Raw genomic sequence first — 25,475 nt, 5'->3', positions numbered from 1 at the left:
GAAGAATCGATCAGTGGCTCCATCGTCAGTGGGCCTGCCTCTTACCCATTTTTCGAAACCAATGGGCTTCATCAATCCATATATCCAAAGTCAGTTCCTCTTTTGCTGCTGGATCATCAAGTTTCTGATGGACTGTATCAAAGGGAGACACAGGGTATCAAAGCTTTGTACTGGGTGCTTAGAGAATTATTAGTCCTTCTAAAAAACCAGCTTCCCTTGAATTTTCTCTAGGAAAGTTCAGCCCTGGTACCTCTGTGCACCCCAAGATAATTTAAGATGAGAAAAGATAGTACACCTAGCTCCAAGAATCAAGAAGACTAAACTTTGGGGAATCTCTTCACCTTTGGGAAGACCAGAATAATTAATGCCACTAGACATAACAAGCTGATATCTCTGTCAGGGTTTAAATGTGCACCATCTCATCTGATCATCATCATGATTCTACAAGCTAATAACAATAGGTACTAATTCCATTGTGCAGATGAGGGATTTTTAGCACAGAGAGATTAAAGACTTGTCATTGGCCACACAGATATTAAATTTCCAAGGCACAATTGAGATAAGAAGAAAAATATTAGGGTAAATAAAATAGCAGAAAAAAAAGAATGACCAGAAAGAAGTAAAGGGGTACTCATCAGATTGGCAAAGTGGACAAAAAAGAAAAATTAATATTGTTGGAAAGGAGGCACAGGAAATCATGGATGGTGAAGCAGCGGAGCTGTGGATCAGTTGGGCCTGAATTCAAGAAAGTAAGTGGTGACTTTGGACCCCAAGTCACTGAACTGTATACACCCTGTGACCCAGTGATGCTCCTGCTAGGCTTGAATCCCAAAAAGATCAAAGAAAGAGGAAACAGCCCCACCCACATAGACAAAAAAAAATCTTTTTGTGGTGGCAAAGAACTGAAAACTAAGAGGGTGCCCACCCATGGGGAATAGCTGAACAAGTTGTAGTCTATAAAGGGAATGGAAATACTATTATGCTATAGGAAATAATGAAGGGGATGGTTTCAGAAAACCTGGGAAGACTTCTATGGGCCAATACAAAGTGAAGTGGTATAACCTAGAGAACCATTTACAACAATGACAACATCATTATAAAGAAACAGTTGTGAAAAACTTAAGAACTCTTACCAGTACAATGACCAACCATGATGCCAATCATGAAGCCTCTCCTGGTAGAGTGGTCAATGTACTTTGGAAGCAGAATAAACCAAATATAGACATATATTAGATATAGATCTGAACTTATATGTATAGATATCTATATCTCTATATATGTATATATGTATTTGGACATGGCTACTGAGGGAAACTGCTTTACTTCACTTTGCACATTTGGTCCAAGAAGGTTTTCATTTATTTTTTTCCCCAATGCAAGAGGGAAAAATGAGAGGGAAAGAAAACCAGTATTTTTGCTAATTAAAAAAAATAAAATTAAGAAAAAGAAAGAAGGGAGGGAAGGAAAGGAGATTAGGAATTGAAAGCATATTGATAGGTTGGCTTAACATTTCTTAAGCTGCCATAATACACTACCATTGCCAGGGAGCATTTCTTAATGGCCCCCAGTCCCTTTAGAGAGACAGGACAGGCTGCTTTTTCATCCCCTGTGCTGTCAACAACTCTACTGTTTTGCCTACTTTTAAGTGAGTAAGCTCTGGGGTTTTGTTGGGGTTGGGGTCTGTGATTTCATTGGCCTAGGGAACTCCCAGATGAAGAGACTCCCTCTCTCAATGCATACTTCCTCTTAGAGAGTTGCTGAGACTGAAATGATTTGTCCAGGGTCCTAGAGACAAGTTGTGTTGGACATTGACATATACATTGAACTGGGGCCTTCCTGGCTCCAAGGACAGCTATCTTTCCACTATCTCACACTGCCTTCCTGGACTGAATGAGAGAAAGGAAAGAGGTGCCCCAGATGTTCCAAGGTGGACAAGTCAGAGCCCAAGGACAATGGAGTTTTACATCAAATACTTATGGGTGAAGATTAGTTAGGAGAAAGGAGCCCAGAACCCAAGGGTGTCTACTGTAGAAAACATTCATGCAGGCTTCACATTGAAGTCAATAGGCTCATTCACGGCACTTCCAGGCCTTACTTGAGCCAGACCAAAGTATTAGTTAGACTTCGAAAAGAAAAGAAGCAAGCAAAACTTACCTATCTTCAGAAAAGTCCGGAGTCGGCTCATTTCTTTCTTTCTGTAATTGGGAGTATTAAAGGAAACACATGAACAAATGCAAAATGACCAAATTTTCAAGACGAAGAGCATGCTGTACTTTGTGTCAAAGAGTCTGACTTCTAGACTGGTGATGGACTTGGACAAGCCACCTCTGCCTTCTTTGAGTTTACTCATTTGTAAAACATACGTGTGTGTGTGTGTGTGTGTGTGTGTGTGTAAGTGTACAAGTGAGTGTCTGCATGTGTGAGTGTGTGTGTGTTCAGCTTATCCTTCTCCTCAACTTCTCCTTTTGCATGTTACAACCATCCTGCGGGGGAGAATGGGACTAGAATCATTCTTATTTTCATTTTGAGGGTAACAAAACTAAAGCTCAGGGAAGCTAAATGCTTTGCCCATGGTCACCCAGTTAGGTGGCAGAGAAGACATCTGAGTCCAAGATCTCTACCCAGCCATTCCAAGTTTGGTGAGTGTGAACTAACTTACCCTTTCTTGTGAGAATTCATCATCCATATATGATGAATCAGTTTACAAATGTGCTTTCAAGGAGGGGGGTTTGAATTACTTAGGAGATCAGACATTCATAAAATCATCAGTTATTATGCAGAAAGACACTGAACTAAAATCATAGAAGCCTTTGGTTCAGGAGACAGGAAGGATCCTTTGAGATCATCTACTAACAAAGATCTCTACTGTGCCGTTAAGGAAATTGAGCTTCAGAAAGGGAAGGCCCAAAACTCAGGCCCTTCTCATTTCTAGGCTAGTAGCATTCTCTCTACGGCATTAGGTTGTCTCGCTATACAAATTATCCATTGAAGTAGGCCCTAAGCTCTAAATGGAAACATTAGTCAGCATCATTAAAAGCTACTTTTGATTGGTCTAGGTATTTTCAAAATAAGAGTACTTTTAGAAAATGCCATGATTTGGCTTTTTCCTTCCCCACTTCCCCAACACACAAAAATGCACAGCAGCTGTCTGAAGGACTAAAGTCTGACACATATGGCCAGGCCACCGGAATGGTCTTCAAAGCATGCCTTCTATGTTTGATGCCAAAGGCCCTTCTGCCTAGAACTGGCACTAAGGTCTGTCTGCTGACTTCCCTCAGGCTCAGATTATGGACACCTGGCTGCAAGGTTGCTAGAAGATAGAAAAGAGGGGCGGCTAGGTGGCTCAGTGGATAGAGCACCAGCCCTGGAGTCAGAAAATAGAAAAGAGTCCAGGGTTTCAAACAAGGAGGGGAGGAGGGGGAAGTAGGCCTGTCTTGACCAAGAATGACTTCAAAACTGCTGGGAAGGGGCAGCTAGGTGGCACAGTAGATAGAGCACTGGCCCTGGAGTCAGGAGGACCTGAGTTCAAATCCGGCCTCAGACACTTAATAATGACCTAGCTGTGTGGCCTGGGGCAAGCCACTTAACCCCACTGCCTAATAAAAACTTATAAAAACAAAAGAAAGACAAAACAAACTGCTGAGGAGCTGGCAGGCTAAACTGAACTAGTCATTTTTTTCTAGAGTTCATCCCTCAGGAAAATTCTGAAGACCATTTTTTTTCTCTTTACATTTTCTTGAGGTAGTGAACTCTGAATGAAAACATGGATGCCCATTCTCCCCTCAATTGCTAAATCCTTAGCACAGCTGCTGAGTATAGCCAACCTCCATTGGTTGATAGTCCAGAAACTGGGCAATAACAGCAGACTAGCTACTCCTAATCAAGAGTCAAAGCCAAGAAGGCAACCCCACTAGGAAGACCATGGGCATTTCTTTAACTCTAAAGTGTCCTGTCCTTATACATAATATGTTCTTACCTGTATTCTTCAGGTGCATCTAAATGAGAGACTTTAGTAACAATGAGACGAATCAAACACCTACACAAAAAAATAACATAGGAAAAGGTACTCAAATTCCACAATGGTTCTATCATTGTCACTACATTCCTACAGCACCCAGATACAAAAATGACCTTCAAGGCTCCTGGGGTCATTCACTCCAAGAGCAATGGAATGAATGGCTGAAGGAGGTAACAGAGTTCGGTTGTACTGTTTAAAGCAGAAAGCTAGATAATAGGATGCCTTAAGGCTCTTCCAGGTGCTAGAATACCAACTGTACTGTCCTTAGACAGGAGACCTGGCTTTAAGGACTTACTCTGCCATTCGTAATGGGCAGGTCCTTGGGGCTGCTTACTTTATCTTTCTGAGTCTCAGGTTAACATCCCTAGCATCTAACCCCTACCCAATTGAACCAAATGAGGAAAATAGAAGGACAGTGCTTTGGAATGGTAAAGTGCTGTATTCCTACGGATGCCTACTATTTTGAATATTCAAGGATTCTCTCTATTTAAAAGAGCTTTTTCTCTGGTACACTGGAAGGCATATGGGTCATACTCTCTGTACCCAGACCTCACCTGACTGGCAAATGCCAGGCCATGGCCCTGAGAGAGTCTCAGCCTCTACCTTTCCCTTCACTGGCTCATTAAGGGGCAAAGCTTCCCCCAAGAGCCTTCAATCAAGTTGAAATTCTCCATTCTGAGGGTGGAAGAGCAGAACAAGGACCATCCGATTTGCCTTTCTCTCTTGGAGCAATTGGATTTACCCTTAGCATGAGGAGGCACTGCCTGATTGAATGGTTCCCATCAGCACTAATGTTTCAGCAAAGTTCATGAAGTATGAAAAGAGAAAGAAATTCTTTTTCTTACTTTCTCCATAGGCTGAGGACTTACTTAAAAGCAATTATAACTTGCTGCAGGTCTTTACAGTGTTGAGTTAAGTACTCCAGAGCTCTTACAGCTACATCTTCTTTCCCATTCTGAAAAGATGAGACATACATTCTTCAAATGTTAAATTCACAAACCTGAACAATGTTTCCATAGTCTAGATTCCTTTTCCTTGAGAAAAAAAGATAATATGAATCCTGTGCATTCTGCATTCTTATAAGAAACTATTAAAATTCACTACCCTGCAAAGAACAGATCTGAATACATGTCTACAATCCTTTGGCCTCAGCAAAACTTGAAATGCAATTTGCAAAGATGTCGTCAAGGACAAACAAATGGCCCCTCGACCTGCTCTTTTGTGTGTGTGTGTGTGTGTGTGTGTCTGCTCAATTTCCTGCAGATGGCTCATCCTGCCTTCATTCAGCTCATTTCAGTTATTCCATCTTTCCCAGAATGCTAGTCCAATTACGGGAATATTCCCACTTCTTCTCCTGGCTCCCCTTTGCTTGCTGTATCAATTATAAATCTCTAACCTTTTCTTTGAGAGCTCTCTGCTATTCAGCTCCTAATCACAGAATGACCTGCAGCGTCTCCTACTCCCCATCACATATGCATTATGTTCAAGCACATTTGGTATTTGCCTTTAATGAGATCCATATACATTAATTTATCAACTCTGCAGACACCTACTATGTGCAATGTGCCAGGGATGCAAGATAAACAACAATACATGGTAGCATATGGCAGGTGCCAAAGAAGTACCATAGGTATGTGCTGGGTGACTCCTTGCCTGGGCACCTCAATTTGAGAGCCAGGTCTGCCACTGCTTAGCAAAGTTTCTGCGTCTTACAGCATCGGTTTCTTCAACTGTAAAGTTGGAATAATATTGCTTGCATTCCTTAATGCATAAATTTGTTGTGAAAACCAAATGTGTTAATGTACATAAGGTTCTCTGTAATCAGAAAGTGCCATACAAAGAACTGGAAACTGAGGGGATGCCTGTCAATTGGAGAATGACTGAATAAATTGTGGTAGATGAATGTAATGGAGCACTATTGTTATGGAAGAAATCATCAGCAGGCAAACTTCAGACAAACCTGGGAAGGCGTGAACTGATAGCGAGTGAAGGGAGCAAAACCAGAAGATTGTACACTGAAATAGCAACACCATGGGATGATCAACTATGATGGACTTGACTCTTCTCAGCAATTCAATGATCAAGGACAGTTCTAAAAGTCTTGTGATGGAAAATACCATCCATATCCAGAGGAAAAAACTGGAGTCTGAATGCAAACCAAAGCAGATTCTGTTCACTTTTTAAAATTTGTTTTATGCTCTATGTATTTTTCCCTTTCATGTTTTTCCCCTTTTCTTCTCATTCTTCTCTGACAATATGACTAATATGGAAATACGTTTAACATAGTTATATATGATAACCTACATCAAGGGGAAGGGGTAGGGAAGGAAGGAAAAAATATGGAACTCAAAAGCTTACAAAAAAATGAATGTTGAAAGTTATCTTTGCATGTAGTTGGAAAAATAAAAATGTATTAAAATAAAAAAGAAATGCCATATAATTGTAAACTATTTCAATGACAAGAGATTTTATTGAATCATGAGTTTGTTGAATTGAGTTGCTAAGTTGAGAAAAAAGTTAAAGTGAATGATCAAGGAAGCCCAAGATTTCAAGAAAGGATGGGATTTAAGGAAGGAGGGAGAACAGGGTAAAAAAAAAAACAAGCAGACACAGAAATATGCAGGGTGCATTTAGGATATGAGTCAAGGAGCAGACTATATACAGAATTAGGGTTAGGAGATGAAACTTGAGAAATAGGTAAAGACCAGATTGTAAAGGGCCTTGACTACCACACTAAAGGATTTAGATGGCCTCTGCAAGGCAATAGGGTCAAGTGACTTGCCTAAGGTCACACAGCTAGGTTAAGTATTAAGTGTCTGGAGCCAAATTTGAGCTCAGGTCCTCTTGACTCCAGGGTCGGTGGTGTCCCCTCCAAGAAGATCAAGCAGCAGGAGCTGAGGGTTGCCACTGTCCAGCCTTCCCAGATCTGACCGGCAGAGGAGCTGAACATGTTTACCAAGGATCTCAGACTGAACCCCTTTGCGAAGAGTGATGGCAGGAAAGAGTCCTCAACCAAGCTAGATGCCAGGCAGTTGCATTTAAACTTGGAATTTCTTTAAGAGAGTGTTTTCCCAATTGAGAAATTGGTCAAAAAGCACAAATAAGTCTCAAGGGAAGAAATCTGAACTTTCTCTACCCATGGGGGAAAAAATACTCTGTCACCAATAATTAGTGAAATGCAAAATAAAGTAGCTCTGAGGTATCAGCTCCCAGCCCTCAGCTTGGAAAAAGTGACAAGAAAGACAAATGAAAAACACTGAAGGAAAATGGGTGTATCCGTGTACTGGTAATAGAGCTATGGATTGGTTTGGCCATTCTGGAAAACTTGGGAAATCTCTGGCCCTAAAATCACTGGCCTGAGAGTATCCTTTGACCCAGTGATCTTGCTGCTACCATTTCAACTCCTAAGAGATCAAATAAAGAGGAACAACTTTTTTTTTAACAGCTCTTTTTTTGTAATGGCAAAGAACTGGAAAGTGGATAAGTGTGCTGCCATTTTGTATAGAGCAAGTTCATAAATTCATTCATTCACTGAAGCATATATAGTAGATTCTATGAGAGTCAAGATCATGTCTTATTCCTTTTTGTGTGTCTATCAACTCCTAGCACTGTGCTCTGCACTTAGAACAAATTCAGGAAAGAAATGGCTGCTGAATTGTAAGATAGCTGTATTCTTTCTCATCCAATCTTGGAGGAAAAAAAATAAAACAGATATATATTACCTTCAAAGCAAACTGGGCTGCTAGGGTGAGAAAAGTAGGGGCTAAATCTTCTTTACTTATTATGTTTTCTTTTGCAGCTGGGTTTGCTGCAGATTGCTCCAGAGCATCAGCTGCCAGCAGTGCTAAAATACAAGGAAATAATAACAGTATTTAACAGGTTGATCCAAAAGTAAGAGACTTTCTTTATTGTAAGTACACTCTGTTAGGTTCATTTAAAAATATTTAATAAATTTTCACAAAATCACATACACACAAAAACACAACTGTCAAAATTCTACATAATTTTTACCTTAACTATCAAGTATCAAAATTGCTACTTTGTATTCAATCATTAAAATTTAAGCATCCTTCTACATTCTTTTTTGACTCAATTTTTATTTTATTTTCAATTCCTCTCTCTCTCCCTCCCTTCCAAATGAGAAAAGATCCACTACAAATACTTGTAAGTCACACCAAAGAAAGAAAATGTTAGATGTTGGAGGGGATGTGACTGTTTGTTGGTAGAGTCGTGAACTGATCCAAGAATTCTGGAGAACAATTTGGAATTATGCCCAATAGGCTATAAAACTGTGCAGACCCTTTGGATCCAACAATACCACTAATAGGGCTGTATTCAAAAAAGATCATAAAAAAGGGAGAAATACCACTACTGGGCCTATACCCTGAAGAGATGATGAAAAGGGGTTTTAAAAACATCACTTGTACAAAAATATGCATAGCAGCCCCGTTTGTGGTGGCAAAGAATTGGAAATCAAGTAAATGTCCTTCAATTGGGGAATGGCTTAACAAACTGTGATCTATGTATGCCATGGAACACTATTGTTCTATTAGAAACCAGGAGGGACAGGAATTCAGGGAAGCCTGGAGGGATTGCATGAACTGATACTGAGTGAGATGAGCAGAACCAGAAAAACACTGTACACCCTAACAGCAACATGGGGGTGATGATCAACCTTGATGGACTCACTCATTCCATCAGTGCAACAATCAGGGACAATTTTGGTCTGCCTGCGACAAAGAATACCATCTGTATCCAGAGAAAGAACAGTAGAGTTTGAACAAAGTTCAAGAACTATTCCTTTTAATTTAGAAAAAAAAAACTGATACCTTATTGTCCGATCTTGCTATCTCTTATACTTTATGTTTCTTCCTTACAGATATGATTTCTCTCTCATCACACTCGATTTGGATCAATGTACAACATGGAAACAAAGTAAAGACTGACAAATTGTTTTCAGTGGGGGCAGGGGTGGGGGATTGTGGGGAAAAACTGTAAAACCCAAAATAAATAAAATGTTTAATTAAAAAAATCAAAAATAAAAAGGGGGAAAGACACATATACAAAAATGTTCACAGCAACTTTTTGTGGTGGGCAATGAATTGGAAATTGAAGGGATGCTCATCAAGTCATGATATATGAATGTGATAGAACACTATTGTTATGTAAGAAATGATGAGCAGGCAGATTTCAGAAAAACATGAAAGATTAACACAGATTAATGTGGAGTGTAGTGGGCAGAACCAGATCATAACAGTCATACTAACACGGCAAGATGATCAACTAAGACAGACTTAGCTCTTCTCAGTTTTCAAAGTCAGTTCCAAAAGAATTGTGATGGAAAATTCCATCTATATCTAGAGAAAGAATTATGGAGTCTCAATGCAGACCAAAGCAGACTATTTTCACTTTTTAAAACTTATTTTATGTTTTTTCCCCCTTTAGTTCTGAATCTTCTTTCACAACATGACTAATATGGAAATGATTGTATTTATATATGTATATTACATACATAATATGGAAAAATGATTGTACATGTGTATTAGGGCAGGGGGAAGAAAGGGTGGGAGGAAGAAAACTTCATAAAATAAATGTTGAAAACTATCTTTACATATAATTGATAAAATAAATAAAAAAATATTTATCATCATACCAAAGCAGATTCCCACATTAGCCATATCCAAGAGAGAAAGAGAGAGGAGAAGAAAATATGCCTCACTCTGCACTCAGTGTCCATCAGCTCTATCTGGGGGAAGAGAGCACGTTTTGTCACAAATTCTCTGGAATTGTGGTTGATCAAAGTTGCTAAGTTTTTTTAGTTAATAATCTTTTACAATAATATTATTATATACATCATTTTCCTGGTTCTGCTCATTTCAATACTTATCAATTCATATAAGTGTTTTCCAGGTTTTTCTGAGACCATCCTCTTCATATTTCTTTTTTTGTTGTTTTTGTTGTTGGTTTTTTTAAGGGATTTTTTTTGCAAGGCAATGGGGTTAAGTAGCTTTCCCAAGGCCACACAGGTAATTATTAAGTGTCTGAGGTGGGATTTGAACTCAGGTCCTTCTGACTCCAGGGCCAGTGCTCTATCCACTGTGCCACTTAACTGTCTCCCCCCTTTCATATTTCTTGCAGCATAATAGTATTCCATCACAATCATATATCATGACTTATTCAGTCATTCCTCAATTGATATGGCATCCCCTCAGTTTCCAATTCTTTGCCATCACAAAAAAATTCTGCTATAAATATTTTTGTACAGGTGGGTCTTTTTCCTCTCTTTGAACTCTTTGGTGTATAAGTCTAGCAGCAGCAACGCTAGGTCAGAGTATGAACATTTTTATAGCTTGTTAGGCATAGTTCCAAATTGCTTTCTAGAATGGTTAGACCAATTCATGGTTCCACCAATAATGCACTTATGTCCCATAATCTTCTTCAACATTTATAATTTACTTTTTCTGTCTTCTTAGCCAATTTGGTGGGTGTGAGGTGGTATTCCAGAATTGTTTTAATTTGCATTTCTCTAATTATTAGTGATTTAGAGCATTTTTTCATCTACTGACAGCTCTGAATTCTTCCCCTGAAAATTGACTATTCATACACCTTTATGATTTATCAAGTGGGGAATGGTTTATTCTTGTAAATTTGACTCAGTTTCCTATATATATATATATATTTTAGAAAAAAAACCTTTATCAGAGAAACTTGCTGCACAGATTTTTCTACTGTACTTTCCTACTTTTCTTCTAATTTGAGTTGTTTAGGCAAAAACTTTAATTTTATAATAAAATTATACATTTTACCTCTTGAAATCTATCTCTTATTTAGTCATTAATTCTTCCCTAACCGTAGATTCGATAGGTAATTTCTATCATGTTCCACTAGTTTGCATGTGCTTTCACCCTTTGTCTAAATCACATTCATATTTGGACCTTATCTTGGTATTACAGTGTGAAATTTTGGTCTATATCTAGTTTCTGACAAACTGTTTTCCAGTTTTTCGAACTGTTTTGTTGAATAATGAGTTCACGATCCAATAGCTGGGATCTTTGGGTTTATTAAACACCAGATAACTGCTCATACTTCTATCGTGTACCTAATCTATTCCATTGATCAAACTCTCTATTTCTTATCTAGTATCAAATTGATTTGATGATTCCAGATTTGTAGTATAGTTTGAAAACTAATACTGTTTACATACCTTTTCTTCCCATTTTTTCTTTTCTTTTCTTGTACGTTAAGTGATTTTCCAAGGTCACATAGCTATTAAGTATTATCACATGTCTAAAGCCACATTTGAACTCAGGTCCTCCTGACTCCAGGGCCCATGCTCCATCCATTGTACCACCTGGCTGCCCTCTTTCCATTTTTTTCAATATCTCCTTTGACATTTTTTTACCTTTTAGTTCCTACAGATGATTTCCTTATTTTTTTTCTAACTCTATAAAGTAATTCTTTGGTAGTTTGACTGATTTGGAAGTGATGAAGCAAATTAATTCAGACACATGAGTGATGAATGTTACTTCAATTGGGGTGTATGGGGTGTTCAGAAGGAACTAGCACCTTTTGTGTGAAAGCTGCCAAGCCCTTTTCAGGGATGCTCATGCACCTTTAATGTGTCCACCTGTTACCCAACTCTCATCCATCACCTGTGGTAGCATGTGTAGCAGCCACACCCTAAATAGGCTAAACCATGATAAGGATAACTGAGAGGCCTCAAATTAGTAAGTTAGGGGAATGTCTACCTCAAGTATGCAAAGGCTTCCCTGGATGAAATGGGCGAATGAGAACAATTTGACCTTGGTTAAGTCACTTAACCCATTGCCCTACAATGGTCACAAAGGCAGCACCATAGTGCTCTTAGAGCTTGGTCCAATATCAGATACCAAAGTCATACACTTTCCCAAGCCATCACCAACCATCCTGATTTTTGTTTTGCCACTGGACCCTGATGAGTCTGAAAGGGAGAGTGAAGCTGCCAATTTTGCAATTCTGCCTCACTTAAATCCAATTCACAAAGGAGTCAAGACATCGACCCATGATGATATCACTGGTCCTCTTCAAAAACCAGGAATGAACAACAAACATCTTTTCCAATTACTTAGATGTGGCATTTTTATTTGTGATTGTGAAGAATGTCTTCTACTTTGTTCACATAGTTGCTGTGTGTGTCTTGGCAGGTAGACTCCCTAGTATTTTGTACTATCTGTAGTTATTTTAAATGGAATTTCTCTTTCTCAACCTGGTAGGTTTTGTTGATAATATGCAGAAATGCTGATGATTTGTATGGGTTGATTTTTTTATCCCACAACTTAAATATTAACTAGGACCTAGACCCAAGTTAGGCTCTATTACTTACTTCCTGCTGACTGGAAGTCAGCAGAGAAGCAAAGACATACTTAGGAGGGTTAAAGTACAACATTTTTCAAGGTACAGTTGTGGGGGCAGGGTTAATGTATTATAAATACTATTTTAGTTATTAAAGTAGGTTCTAATAAAGCTTTTGTGTATTTTTTAACTGAACCTGCCTTTTCTACACAAAGCTGCTGTCATTTTTAACAAACACCAACACCAGTAACAGATTTTTCTCAATGCTTCCTTTCAGGCATGTACTATGATTTGTTTAAGGTCAAATCATTATTTTAAATGTAACAAGACAACGGAGAACCCAATGATACTATTGTCCCCACATTTGAGGTTATTTTGTAACTATAAAAATGGGCAACTATTTTTTTAGTTGATTCTGTAGGGTTCTCTAAATATTCCAGCATATCATCTTCTTTGACTACGGTTATTCCTTCAGTTTCTTTTTCTTGTCCTAGTCCTATAGCTGGCAATTCTAGGAGAATATAAAATAGTCATGGTGATAAAGGGCATCCTTGCTTCACCCTGGATCTTAGAGAAAAAGCTTCTAGCTTATTTCCATTACTGAAAATGCTTGCTCTTAGTTTTAGATAGATACTACTTACCATTTTTAAAGTCAGTTCCATTTATTCCTTTCCTTTCTAGCGGTTTTTTTAAAAAACAGGAATAGATGCTCTATTTTGTCAAAAGCTTTTTCTTCATCTATTAAAATAATCATATGAGTTTTGTTGGTTTTTGTTTTTAATATGATCAAATGGGCTTATGTTTTCCTAATATTGAACCAGTCCTGCATTCCTGGAATAAATGCTGCCTGGGTCATAGTCTATGATCTTTGTGGGATATTGTTGTAGTCTCCTTGCTAATATTTTATTTAAAATAATTGCATCAATATTCATTAGGAAAATTGGTCCATAGGTTATTCTCTCTGTTTTGATTCTCCCTAACCATATTTGTGATGCAGGACAGAATTTGGGAGCATCCCTTTTTTTGGTTTTGGCAAAGCAATGGAGTTAAATGACTTGCCCAAGGTCACACAGCTAATTAATTATTAAGTATTTGAGGTCAAATTTGAACTCAGGTCCTCCTGACTCCAGGGCTGGTGCTCTCTCCACTATGCCACCCAGCTGTCCTAGCATCCCTTAACTATTTTTTCAAACCATTTATATTGTATTGGAATTATTTTTAAAATATTTCTTAGAATTCACTTGTAAATTATCTGATCCCTGAGGTGTTTTTCTTTGAGAGTTCATTTATGGCTTCTTCAATTTTTTTTTCTAAGATAGGATTAAATATTCTATTTCCTTTTCTGTTAAAGTGAGCAATTAATATTTTTATAAATGTTTGTCCTTTTTTAATATTTCCAATTTTAATGGTTTTACAGTTCAGTAAAATAGCTCTCAATAATTGCTTCTATTTCAGTTTTCAGAAGAAATCCAAGCTAAGTCATATGAAAAAATGCTCTAAGTCACTATTGATTAGAGAAATGCAAATTAAAACAGCTCTGAGATATCACCTCACACCTATCAGATTGCCTAATATTACAGAAAAGGAAAATGATAATAACTGTTGAAGAAGATATGGGAAAATTGGGACAATAATGCACTGTTGGGGTTGTGAACTGCTCCAAACATTCTGAAGAGCAATTTGGAATTCTGTCCAAAGGGCTATAAAACCATGTATTCCCTTGGATCCAGCAATACCACTCCTAAATCTATACCCCAAAAAGATCAAAGAAAGGGGGAAAGGACCTATTTCTACAAAAGATTTATAGCAGTTCTTTTTGTAGTGGCAAAGAATTGCAAATTGAGAGGATACCCATCCATTGGGGAATGGTTAAACAAGTTGTGGTATATGATTATAATGGAATACTATTGTGCTGTAAGAAATAACAAGTAGGATGCTCTCAGAAAAACCTACAAAGACTTATATGATAGAACACAAAATGAAGTAAGCAGAACCAGGAGAATACTGTACACAGTTAAAGGCAAAATCATATGATGATCAGGTTTTTATGGCCTAATACACAGTCAATTTTTGTGAATGTTCTAGTCACAACTGAGAAATAGGCATATGCCATTCTCTTCAAAAACCCAATTTAATTCAACAATCTCCAGAGAGCAAGTCTAACTTTTCTAAAATTCTATTCAGAGATCATTAACTTCTTTCTTGTTTATTTTTGGTTTAATTTATGTAGGTCTAAGAAAGACAAATTGAGAGCTCCCTGTATTATAGCATTTCTTTTAGTAACTCACTTAACTTTTCCTTTTTTATGTTTTTAGATTTTTAACATATCAATTGTTATCTTCTCTTTCTTACATCATTATAATTTTCCTAGTATCCCTCTACTTCATCCTCCCAGAGAACCATCTCATATAGCAAAAAGTATTTTTAAGAAAGGAATAAACTCAGGACCAATAAAAAATACATTGAAAAGTTTCAAAACCATGCATGTGTAACATCTATGGACTTCCCACCTCCAAGAAAGGGTGGATTGAGGGTGTCCTCTCCTATCCTACTTTGTCCTCTCCTATCCTAATTTGATCTTTATAATTTTGTAACAGTTACTTTTGATTTTGTGGTGTATAATTGCTCTTTCTGTTCATATTATTGTAGTTACACTGCCTATAGTATTATACTTAGAAGTTATTTTCTTGGCCCTGCTCACTTCCCTCCTCATAAGATCATATAAATCTTTCTACCCTGCTCTCTTATCCATCCCAGACATCATTTCTTATAGCACAGAAATATTCCATTACATTCATGTACCACAATTTGTTTAGCCACTCACCAGTCAATGGGCACCTACTTTATTTCCAATTCTTTTTTTAACCAAAAAAGTGGTGCTATAAATATTTCAGAGTATATGGGAACTTTCTTCCTACTGATGACTTCTTTGAGGCATATAAGTCCATTAACAGAATTTCTGGGTCAAATGGTATGGACATTTTAGTCCCTTGATTTATCTAATTCCTAGTTGCTTTCCATGATGGTTGTACCATTTCACAGCTCCACCTACCACAACACCTCCAATATTGTCATTTTTGCCAATGTGCAGAGTGTAAAGTGAAAGCTCAGGGTTATTTTGATTTTCCTTTCTGTGATTAGGGATCTGTAGCATTCCTCATGTGGTTGTGAGTACTCTGCAGTTCTTTTGAGAACTGTTTATTCAAATCCTTTAACATTTTGTCTACTGGGGAATAGCTATTAGTCATATCTATTTGTTACTTGTTTATATATCTTGCTTATCAAACCCTTTTCTCCTGGCCTGCTAGAAGGCCCTGGTTGGGCTGCCAGCATCTGAACTGTCAAGTTCCACTTTGGTCTGAGATACTGTACTCTGCTCCCAGGGTCAAAGCCACACAGTCACTGTTGGCTTCCTAGAATTTCTTCCCTAGGGCTGACAATCATGACCACTCTCCTCCACCCTGGGATCTGTTACTCAGCACTGGTGGATATGCAATAGAGCTGCCATGTGACATCTGTGACACCCAGGGATTGTTCAGGAATCTCTGAGGATCTCTCTCTGTTGCCCTGTCTTGCCTCTCTCAGTCTCTGTGGACTGAAATATTGTCCTCTGACATTCCAAGCTCCAAGGCAGAACCCTACATCAGTGTATATAGACCTCTCTGTCTCCCTAATCTGTCCCGGGCTGGAAAAATGAGTTCTTCTTGACTTTCCAAATCAGAATTCAGTCTGATGTATTCTCTAGAGAATCAGCCTCTAATGTTTCTTCTCACTTAGTTCCACCTCCCTCCTAATATATTTAACAAAGAAGGTACATTATTGCTTACTGGTTCTTCATTTTCAATACAGTAAAGGTTCACCTAGATCATCATATCAGTGAATAGCAAAAAACTGAGGAGAGGTGGAAGGGGAAGATTCCAAAACAGTGACTTTCTGCTGAAACCAAAATGGAATGCAACAGAAAGTACTCTTAACAAAATTTGAAAATTAAAAAATGTTCTGCTAAAGGTGAGAAACAATTTTTATAGCCAGTGTCTCTACTAAAGGACTCATCTCTAAAATAGATAAGTGAGTCAAATTTATAAGAATGTAAGTCATTCCCTAATTGACAAATGGACAAAGGATAGGAACAGGAATCTTCAGATGAAGAAATTAAAGCTATAGTCACATGAAAAAGAAATACAAATTAAAACCACTCTGAATCATCACTTCACATCTATCAGAGTGGCTAATATGACAGAAAAAGAAAATGATAACAGAGAGAATATAGGAAATCTGGACACTAATGCACTGTTGGTGGAGTTGTGAATGGATCCAACCATTCTGAAAAGCTATTTAGAACTGTGCCCAAAGGGCAATAAGACTGTGTATACCTTTTGACTCAGTAATACCACTAATAGGTCTATATCCCAAAGAGATCATCAAAAAGGGGAAAAGACCCACATGTACAAGAATATTCACAGCAGCTCTCTTGAGGTGTCAAAGAATTGGAAATTGAGGGGATGTCCATGGATTGGGGAATGGCTGAACATGTTGTGACATATTAATATAATGGAATATTATTGCTCTATAAGAAACAACAAGCAGTCAGATTTCAGAAAAATCTACAAACTTACATGAACTGATATTGAGTGAAGTGAACAGAACTAGGAGACCGCTGTACCCTTTAACAGCAATAATATGTGATGATCAACTATCAGCTCTTCTCAGAAAAACAGTGATCAAAGACAATTCTAAAAGACCTGTGATGGAAAATGGCATCCACATCCAGAGAAAGAACTATGGAATCTGAATGCAGATCAAAACATACTATCTCCACCTTTTCAAATTTGTATTTTTTTTTATTTCCCTTCTTGTGGTTTTCCCCTTTTTGTTCTTATTCTTTCACAGAATGACCAATATGTAAAGATGTATAACACGCTTGTACACATATAATCTTTATCAGGATGGGGGAGGGAATGAGTGGGAGAAAACTTTACAGAAATGATTATTGAAAATTATTGCTACACATATGAAAAATAAATCTTTTTTAAAAAGGGGGGAAAGGACCCACATGTACAAAAATATCTATAGCAGTTCTTTTTGTAGTGCCAAAGAACTGGAAAATGGGGGGGGGGGGGTGGATACCCATCAATTGAAGAATGACTGAACAAGTTACTATTGTTCTAGGAGAAATGTTAAGTAGACAGATTTCAGAAAAACCTAGAAAGGCTTGCAGTGAATTGATGCTGAGTGAAGTGAGCAGGACTAGGAGAACACTGTACACAGTTACACTGTGTGATGATCAGCTCTGAGAGACCTAACTCTTCCCAGCAATACAATAACAGACAATTCTGAGAGACTTGTGATGGAAAATGCCACTGCATCCAGAGAAAGAACTATGGAGTCTGAATGTAGATCAAAGCATATTATTTTTATGCTTTGAAATTTGTTTTTTTTTGTTTCTCATGGTTTTTTCCCTTTTGATTCTTCTTTCATACCATGACTAATATAAAAATATGTTTAACATGACTATACACATATAACCCATATCAGAGTATTTGGTGTCTTGGGAAGGAGGAAGGAAAGAAGGAGGGAGGGAGAAAAATATGGAACTCAAAAGCTTACAAAAAATGAAAATTTAAAACTATCTTTTTTTAAAGAAAAAATACAAAAAAAAGAAAATTTTGGTCATTTTGTTATGTTTTTAATGGTCAAATAAGAGGTAGCATGACAGCAGATAGTGGTGAGTTGGCCTTGAAGTCAAGGAGACCCAGAGAATTCAAATCCTGCCTATAAAACACATTGGCCATATGATCATAACAAAGTTGCTTTTTTCTCAATTTCTCCAGGTGACTAAGTCTCTAAGTTACAGAAGAATTGCTGATGGACATCACTGGAGGGGGTAGCCACAACAATAATTACCTGATCCAACAGGATTTAGACATAAAATACAATATTATAAGCAAACTAGAAGCTCAAGGAATAGTTTACCTGTCAGATCTATGGAAAGGGGAGCAGTTTGTGACCAAGGAAGACATGGAGAACATCACTAAAAACAAACTAGATAATTTCAATTACATTAAATTAAAAATCTTTTGCACAGACAAAACCACTGTAACCAAGATCAAAAGAAATGTAGTAAAATGGGAAACAATCTTTACAACTAGTATTTCTGACAAAAGACTCATCTCTAAAATATACAGAGAACTGAGTCATATTTTTTTTAAAAAGCCATTCCCCAACTGACAAATGGTCAAAGGATATGCAAAAGCAATTTGCAGATGAGGAAATCAAAGCAATCCATAGTCATATGAAAAACTGCTCTAAATCACTACTTATTAGAGAAATGCAAATTAAAGCATTTCTGAGGTAGCACCTCACACTTCTCAGACTGGCCAATATGACCAGAAAGGACAATGATCATTGTTGGAAAGGATGTGGGAAATCTGGGACACTATTACATTATTGGTGGAGCTGTGAACTCATCCAACCTTTCTGGAGAGAAATTTGGAATTCCGCCCAAAGGGCAACAAAAATGTGCATACCCTTTGATCCAGCAATGTCACTACTGGGTCTTTACCCTGAAGAGATGATGAAAAAGGGTAAAAACATCATTTGTATTTAAATATTCATAGCAGCCCTGTTTGTGGTGGCAAAGAATTGGAAATTGAGTGAATGTCCATCAGTTGGGAAATAACAAACTGTGGTCTATGTATGCCATGGAACACTATTGTTCTATTAGAAACCAGGAGGGATGGGAATTCAGGGAAGCCTGGAGAGATTTGCATGAACTGATGCTGAGTGAGATGAGCATAACCAGAAGAACACTGTACACCCTAACAGCAACATGGGGTGATGATCAATCTTAATGGACTTGCTCATTCCATCAGTGCAACAATCAGGCACAATTTTGGGGTGTCTGCGATGGAGAATGCCATCTGTATCCAGAGAAAGAATTGTGAAGTTTGAACAAAGACCAAAGACCATTACCTTTAATTTAGAAAAAAAAAAAACAACTCATTATCTTACTATGTCATCTTGCTATCTCTTATACTTTTTTTTCTTCCTTAAGGACCTGATTTCTCTCTCATCACATTCAACTTAGATCAATGTATACCATGTAAACAATGGAAAGAACTAACAGACTGCCTTCTGTGTGTGGGGGGGGAAGCAAGATTAGGGGGAAAATTGTAAAATTCAAAATAAATTAAAAAATTAAAAAAAAAAAAAGAATTACCTGATCCAATAAAATCACAAGTTCAAGCAGTCAGGACATTTGGTACACAAGTTGACAGCTACAACAACATTCTTGTTTCACGACTAGAGATGCTAGGGCAATTTTAGAGAGAATACTGAAGCTTTAAAAGATAGGATCAAAGGAAATTGGCTACTAATCAAAATTGAATGGCTTCCATTTTTCTACAAAGTATGAATCCAGCTCTTTAAGGCAGGGGAAGGGTGTGCTGTGGGAGACTTGAGGAAAGAAGAGATGGTTTGGAATAGTCATGCTAGGAAGTGAAAAAGAAAATCTATTAGGAATGGATAGAACTCAGGTAACAGTAGATAACATAAGTTTGTAGTGGACCCAACCAGAACAAATGTGTGAGTTCTATAGCTCTGTATAGCAGCATGAGTACAAGTGGAAGAAAGACTTAATAGGAGCAATCAGGAGCTCAGCAAGGCTTAGAGTCAATTGGACAAAGGAGCAAAGAATGTCAAGGTAGAGGATAGTGTAGAGAAGAATAATTTATTAGGGGTCAGTCAATCAAATGAACAAGCATTTATTAAGTATTCACTATATGACAGCCCTTTTGCTAAGCACTAGGGATACAGATAAAAGAAAAAAGAAGCTTACATTCTGATGGGGGAGACAACACAAATATTCAACTACTGTTCACTTTATTTTTTAAATTATAAATTCCATGTTCTCCTGCAAATTCACTATAGAGGTCCATCTACCATTAACAGTTGCCCTTCCTTTTTCTTGACCAATACCAATGCAGCATGCAAGCAAGTAGTTATATCCCTGGTGTTAGCTACTACGGTGACCTAGTCATGCATTTCTCTGATGACATAGTTTGGGCTGCATTTCCTGTGCAGTTTCTTACAAGTAATATATTGGAGCTGGTTCACATCTTCTATGTGCTTCTTCCTTATTGTTTGGGAGATTTTCAATTTCAGTACTTCAGAGATTCATACTCCCTAACTCACAACCTTTTATCACCATAGAAAGAATATTGAGGTTAAAAAGATGAGTCTGTTTCAGGGAGAAGTTTGAGGTAATTTTTAAAAAACATTAAAAAAAAAAAACCCTGCATAATGTCCCAATGACAATCCAGTCTGATCTCTTCCTCTTGTTCAATTCAGAGCCTAGCTCACTGTCCATTTTCTATATCTATCTATATCTATCCAACATATATCGACTCTTCGGACTGTCCCATTGTAGTCTGGACACTAGGCAATCTTCATTCATTCCACTCTTCCCATGTCTACGGTTTACAATGAGTGTGGAACACCTTTAGTAAGCGCTTCGATATTCTGAGGATCAACATAATTCGCACGGTATCTTTAGCAGATAGAAGCATCTCTTACAAAGCCCTTCTTGGCTTCAACTCTATGCTGGATCTCTTCCACGACAATGAGTTTGATATATGCATGGGAAACATCTTGATATAGGAGAACTTTGAAGGCTGTGTTTTGGTTTATCAAATTATGTAATATTTTTCGAGACAACAAACAGCAGTCGATTAAGTTAAAGATAGAGACTAGTGATTAAAAATTCTCACAATATTGTATACAGATGGGAAATAAGGACTAGCAGTTATTAATAGTTTCTTCTCAGTTACCTTTTTTGAGTAATAATCAGGAGATTTTTTTCCTCTACACTTTTGGTGCCTTCCTCTGTTCGATATTTTTATAATCACTCCCCAAAGTCCTCAAAATTGTGTTGCCTACATCAAAGACCTCTTCTGATCCAGCTGACTTTTCTTTCATCTCTCTTTTCATCAGTACTATTTCCTTAGAAAGAACATAAAGTTCTATGATATTAAAATTAGAGTTGGGTTAATGTTCATTGATAGCAAAAACCTCTTAAAACATCTTAATATATAAATTTTTATATTTTGTTTCCATTTTTTCAACTATTTGCTTCTCTCCTTGGGAGAGTCCTTGGGAGTCAGAAGATTCTAAAATCATAGCTACAGACATGGGAAAGACCTCAACAGCCATCTAGTCCAAACAAAAGGCCTAGGGAAGTTAAATGACTTCACCAAGATCACACAGCTATCACACACCAGAGGCAGAGACAGGTCTTCTGACTGGAGAGTGGCTGTTCCTTCCACTGAACCCAGCTAACTTTGTTGAGTTTCTCACCAAGGTTTCTTTAAACTGTTTTCCCTCTGGTGCTTCTGACTATATTAGTCATAGTCTCCCACCATCTTCTCTACAGAGAAGCTTTTTATAAAAGAGTTCATCTTCTGCACCAGTGTTGTTCTTGGCAGCCATCTCTGTGTTTGGCAAGAAGATCAAATGCTTGTTGGCTGAAGTGCTTTCTAGGTTCTTTTGGTCTCTCATTATTATGGCAACATCTTTAGGAAATGATTAGTCTGTATTAATATCCATTTCCTATTTGAGGGGCATCTATAATCTGTTAAAATAGATAAGGCTGCAACTCCCCAAGTGTGTGTTTTTCTCATATTTAATTCTTCCTTGTACTTTGTTAACTTATATATTTACTCAAAGAAAGTGGTGGTCTAACTATACACAGAAAGCTGACTAGGAAATTACTCCCACATCAGTACTGAGTTGTTTCCCGTCTGTTAAGATGAAATTGATTGTTTTTTTGTTGTCACTTTATTTGATCTTCATCATGTCTAGCACCTCCTTATTTTCTTCTTAAAGAAAGTTTTCATACACATAGATGAGAGGCATCTGTATAATCTGTAAGCCCATTTTTTACTCCTGCCAATAGTTTTTGCTTCCTTCCTTTATGCTCAGGACATTAGTATTTGGCAGAAAAGTTCAATAAAATAAAACAAGAATTTTTCACCAAAAAAAAGGATTCAAAATAAAAATTAAATTGGAAGAAAAAATATGACAAAATATGACATCCAAGATTCCCTAAACAATTGAGACAAATTTGAAGAATAGATTCATTTCCCAATGGATAAATACCGAAAAGATACTAAGCATGTTTCTAAAAGAAAACAGTCAAATAGCTGCCTGAAAAATTATTAAAACGCTTCAGTAATTAGAAGAATATGCATTAAAACAATTCTGAGGAATCTGGTAGATTTCTTAAAAAAATCAAATTTTAAGTTGGAAGGTCATTAAAGGAAACAAGCACACTGCTACACTGTGGATGCAGTAATATGAATTGGTGAAATTGTTTTGAAAAGCCAAATAACAATTTAGAAAAACTTCAGAATGGGCACCCCCCATTTTGATCCAGGGGTTCCACCGTTAAGATAATAAATGACAACCCTAAGGATGTTATTAAAAGGGAAAAGAGACCTGGTCATACCAAAATATTTAAAGCAGCTTTATTTGTAAGGGCAAAAACTGGAAACAATTCATATTCAAAGACTGGAGAATGGCTGAATGAACATTGATACTTTATGAAGCTAAGAGAAAGGACCAGGCTCAAAGAAATGAGAAATATGAAGAATTAATTCAGGGAAATATGGAAGAGACAAATGAAGTGTGAAAATCAATTAACAATCACTTATTGGATATTTACTGGAATATGGAGTGATGAAAGTAGAATCAGAACACCCCACTGAGTAAGACTATGTAAAATAAAAGTAATAACAGCAACAGAATTTTTAAAAATATAAACAAGAAAATTATCAGAAGGAGACCTAAAAAACAAACATCACCAGAGGTTTGAAACTGGAAAAGTAATCTAGTCCAATAAGCTCCTTTTGCTGACAAGGAAACTGGGGTCCATAAATGGCACATGACAAGTAGCAAAGCTGAAATTTGAACTCAGATACAACTCAAATACGACTCAAATCTATAGTTTTTTCCAACTCACTATTCTGCCCACTCCAGATGCTATTATTTTTATCAAGTTATTCACATTTGTAAGCAAATTGTCACATGGAGCTTATGGTTTTCTGTAAGTTTACTTCAACATTTTATCTGATTGCTTCTGTTGATAATCACTCATGTTAGAATACAATTTTTGTTATTGTTAGTTTACATTTTAAAAAACAAACTTGAAATAACTTGGAGTATGAAGTTTTATTTGGAAATGTATTCCTCATTTTCTAAATTTATGTGAGTAAAATTTTTTTTGAAATTGCTATAGAGAAAGCATGGAGATAAGAAAGCCCTTGGGTGAGTATCTTGGAAGCCCTAGAGAAGGACATCTGTTCAGACTTAGATAGCACAGGCCCAAGAACTACATGAAAATCTAAAAGAAATGAAGCAAGAAATAAGCAAGGAAATAAAAGCTCTGGAGAAAAGAGCTTTAAACAGAAAGTGGTAAACCTTATATAATTAATAAATTTTCTAAAAAACTAGAATAAATAGGGTATAAGGAAGGAAAGAAGCAATTATAAAGTGCCTTCAATGTGCCAGTCATCGTACTATGGCTTTATAAATATGATCTCATTTGATCCTCACAATAGCTCTTTGAAATAGGTGCTATTAATTATTCCCATTTTATAATTGGGGAAATCAAGTCAGACAGAAGTGTTAAGAGACTTGCCCAGAGTTACTTAGTAAATGTTTGGGGCCTCATTAGAACACAGGCCTAGCACTCTATTCACTACATCACCTAATTATCTCAAATGGTCAATAATAACTCCATGATTCAGCAATTTATATTAGAACAGAATCAAGAGAATAAAAAATAGAAAAAAGTAAACTGATATTAAAAAAACCAACAACTGACCTGAAAAAGTCAAGAAGAGTTCATTAGATTCCTTGAAAACTGTGATGAAAAAATCCTAGACAGTATATTTCTTTCTAAAAATTGCTAATTTTTCAAATAACAAGCATCTATTAATCTGTCTCTCCTATTTACTCCTTCCCTCAGCAAATAAAAAACAAATCCCCCAGTATATACCTACATAACCTGGCAAAACAAATTCCCACATTTAGCTATGTCTGAAAATGTATCTCCTTCTACATCACAGTTCCAGAATTACAGGTCTATTAGAATTAGAGGGCCAGTTGAAAATAGAAAGAATCTACCTATCATCTTCTGAAAGGAACCCCCAAAGGAAAAGTCCTAGGAATGTCATAGCCAAAATCTAGAGCTCTGAAGACAAAAGAAAAAACACTCTAACTGTCCAGAAAGAAGCAGTTCAAATATCAAGGAACCACAGTCAAGATCACAGAAGGCCCAGTAACATCTGTTAAAAAAAAAAAAAGGTTTTCAAACATTTCTCATGAAATGACTAGAATTGAGCAGGAACTTTGAAATGCAAACACAAGATTGAAAAGAAAACTTGAAAGGAAAAGCTGAGCAAATGGAAGGAGTGGGATGATGATGTCGGACTAACATTCGAGTAGGAGATGAAGAAATAAGTGTCTCTTCAGATTCTTAAGTCTTCAATGCCCAGAGCCTAGATTGGTTCTGTACTGAAAGTCTGAAGAGGGCAAAGAGAAGGGAGAGTAAAAGAAGGGATACACACACGTGTAGAAAGGAGGAGGAAGAAGGGAATCGGCCTTGCTATTTTTCATAATTAGCATATGAGGAGAAGAATTCACAAACCTAGAGCAAAGAGTGGGAGGGAGAGCAGGCATCAGAGGAACCTCATTCTAATCTGCCAATGTCCAAGTAAGGTTACTCACAAACCTGCATACACAATGTGATGTAGAAATGTAATCAACTCAAAGGGGAACTAAAGGAAGGAGGGCAGGGAGGGGTGAGAGGGTTAAAAGAGAGAATAATACTCGAAGTGAATAGTCAAATTTCCTGAAACCTGAATCAAGGATTAAATGGTAAAAAAGGAAAGAACTAGAATCTAAGGGGAAATGGATAAACAAACTGTGGTAATAAGAAGAGAATGAAATATTATTGTGCCATAAGAAATAATGAATGAGGGGCAGCTCTGCCTTGCAAAAAAAAAAAAAGAAAGAAAAATAAATAATGAATGATTTCAGAGAATTGTGGGTAGAATGAAGTGAGTAG

General features: G+C 37.0%; 1 protein-coding gene across 2 annotated transcripts in view; it reads right to left on the bottom strand.

Moving 5' to 3' along the window:
• The window catches only part of TEX11 (testis expressed 11), a 198,673-nt gene that overhangs the window by 21,807 nt on the left and 151,391 nt on the right, over positions 1–25,475 (bottom strand). For both annotated transcript variants that reach the window (XM_074199437.1, XM_074199438.1), the window contains exons 17-21: positions 7,741–7,862; positions 4,888–4,973; positions 3,977–4,036; positions 2,155–2,195; positions 46–132 (exon numbers count right to left, since the gene is read on the bottom strand). In XM_074199437.1, coding sequence (XP_074055538.1) covers positions 46–132; positions 2,155–2,195; positions 3,977–4,036; positions 4,888–4,973; positions 7,741–7,862 — 396 coding nt within the window. The remainder of the gene's footprint in view (positions 1–45; positions 133–2,154; positions 2,196–3,976; positions 4,037–4,887; positions 4,974–7,740; positions 7,863–25,475) is intronic.

This window comes from Macrotis lagotis, chromosome X, assembly GCF_037893015.1.
Source record: "Macrotis lagotis isolate mMagLag1 chromosome X, bilby.v1.9.chrom.fasta, whole genome shotgun sequence".
In the NCBI taxonomy this organism is placed as follows: Eukaryota; Metazoa; Chordata; class Mammalia; order Peramelemorphia; family Peramelidae; genus Macrotis; species Macrotis lagotis.
Note: the sequence above shows the minus strand (reverse complement) of the source record. Positions and strands in the feature narration are given on the sequence as shown.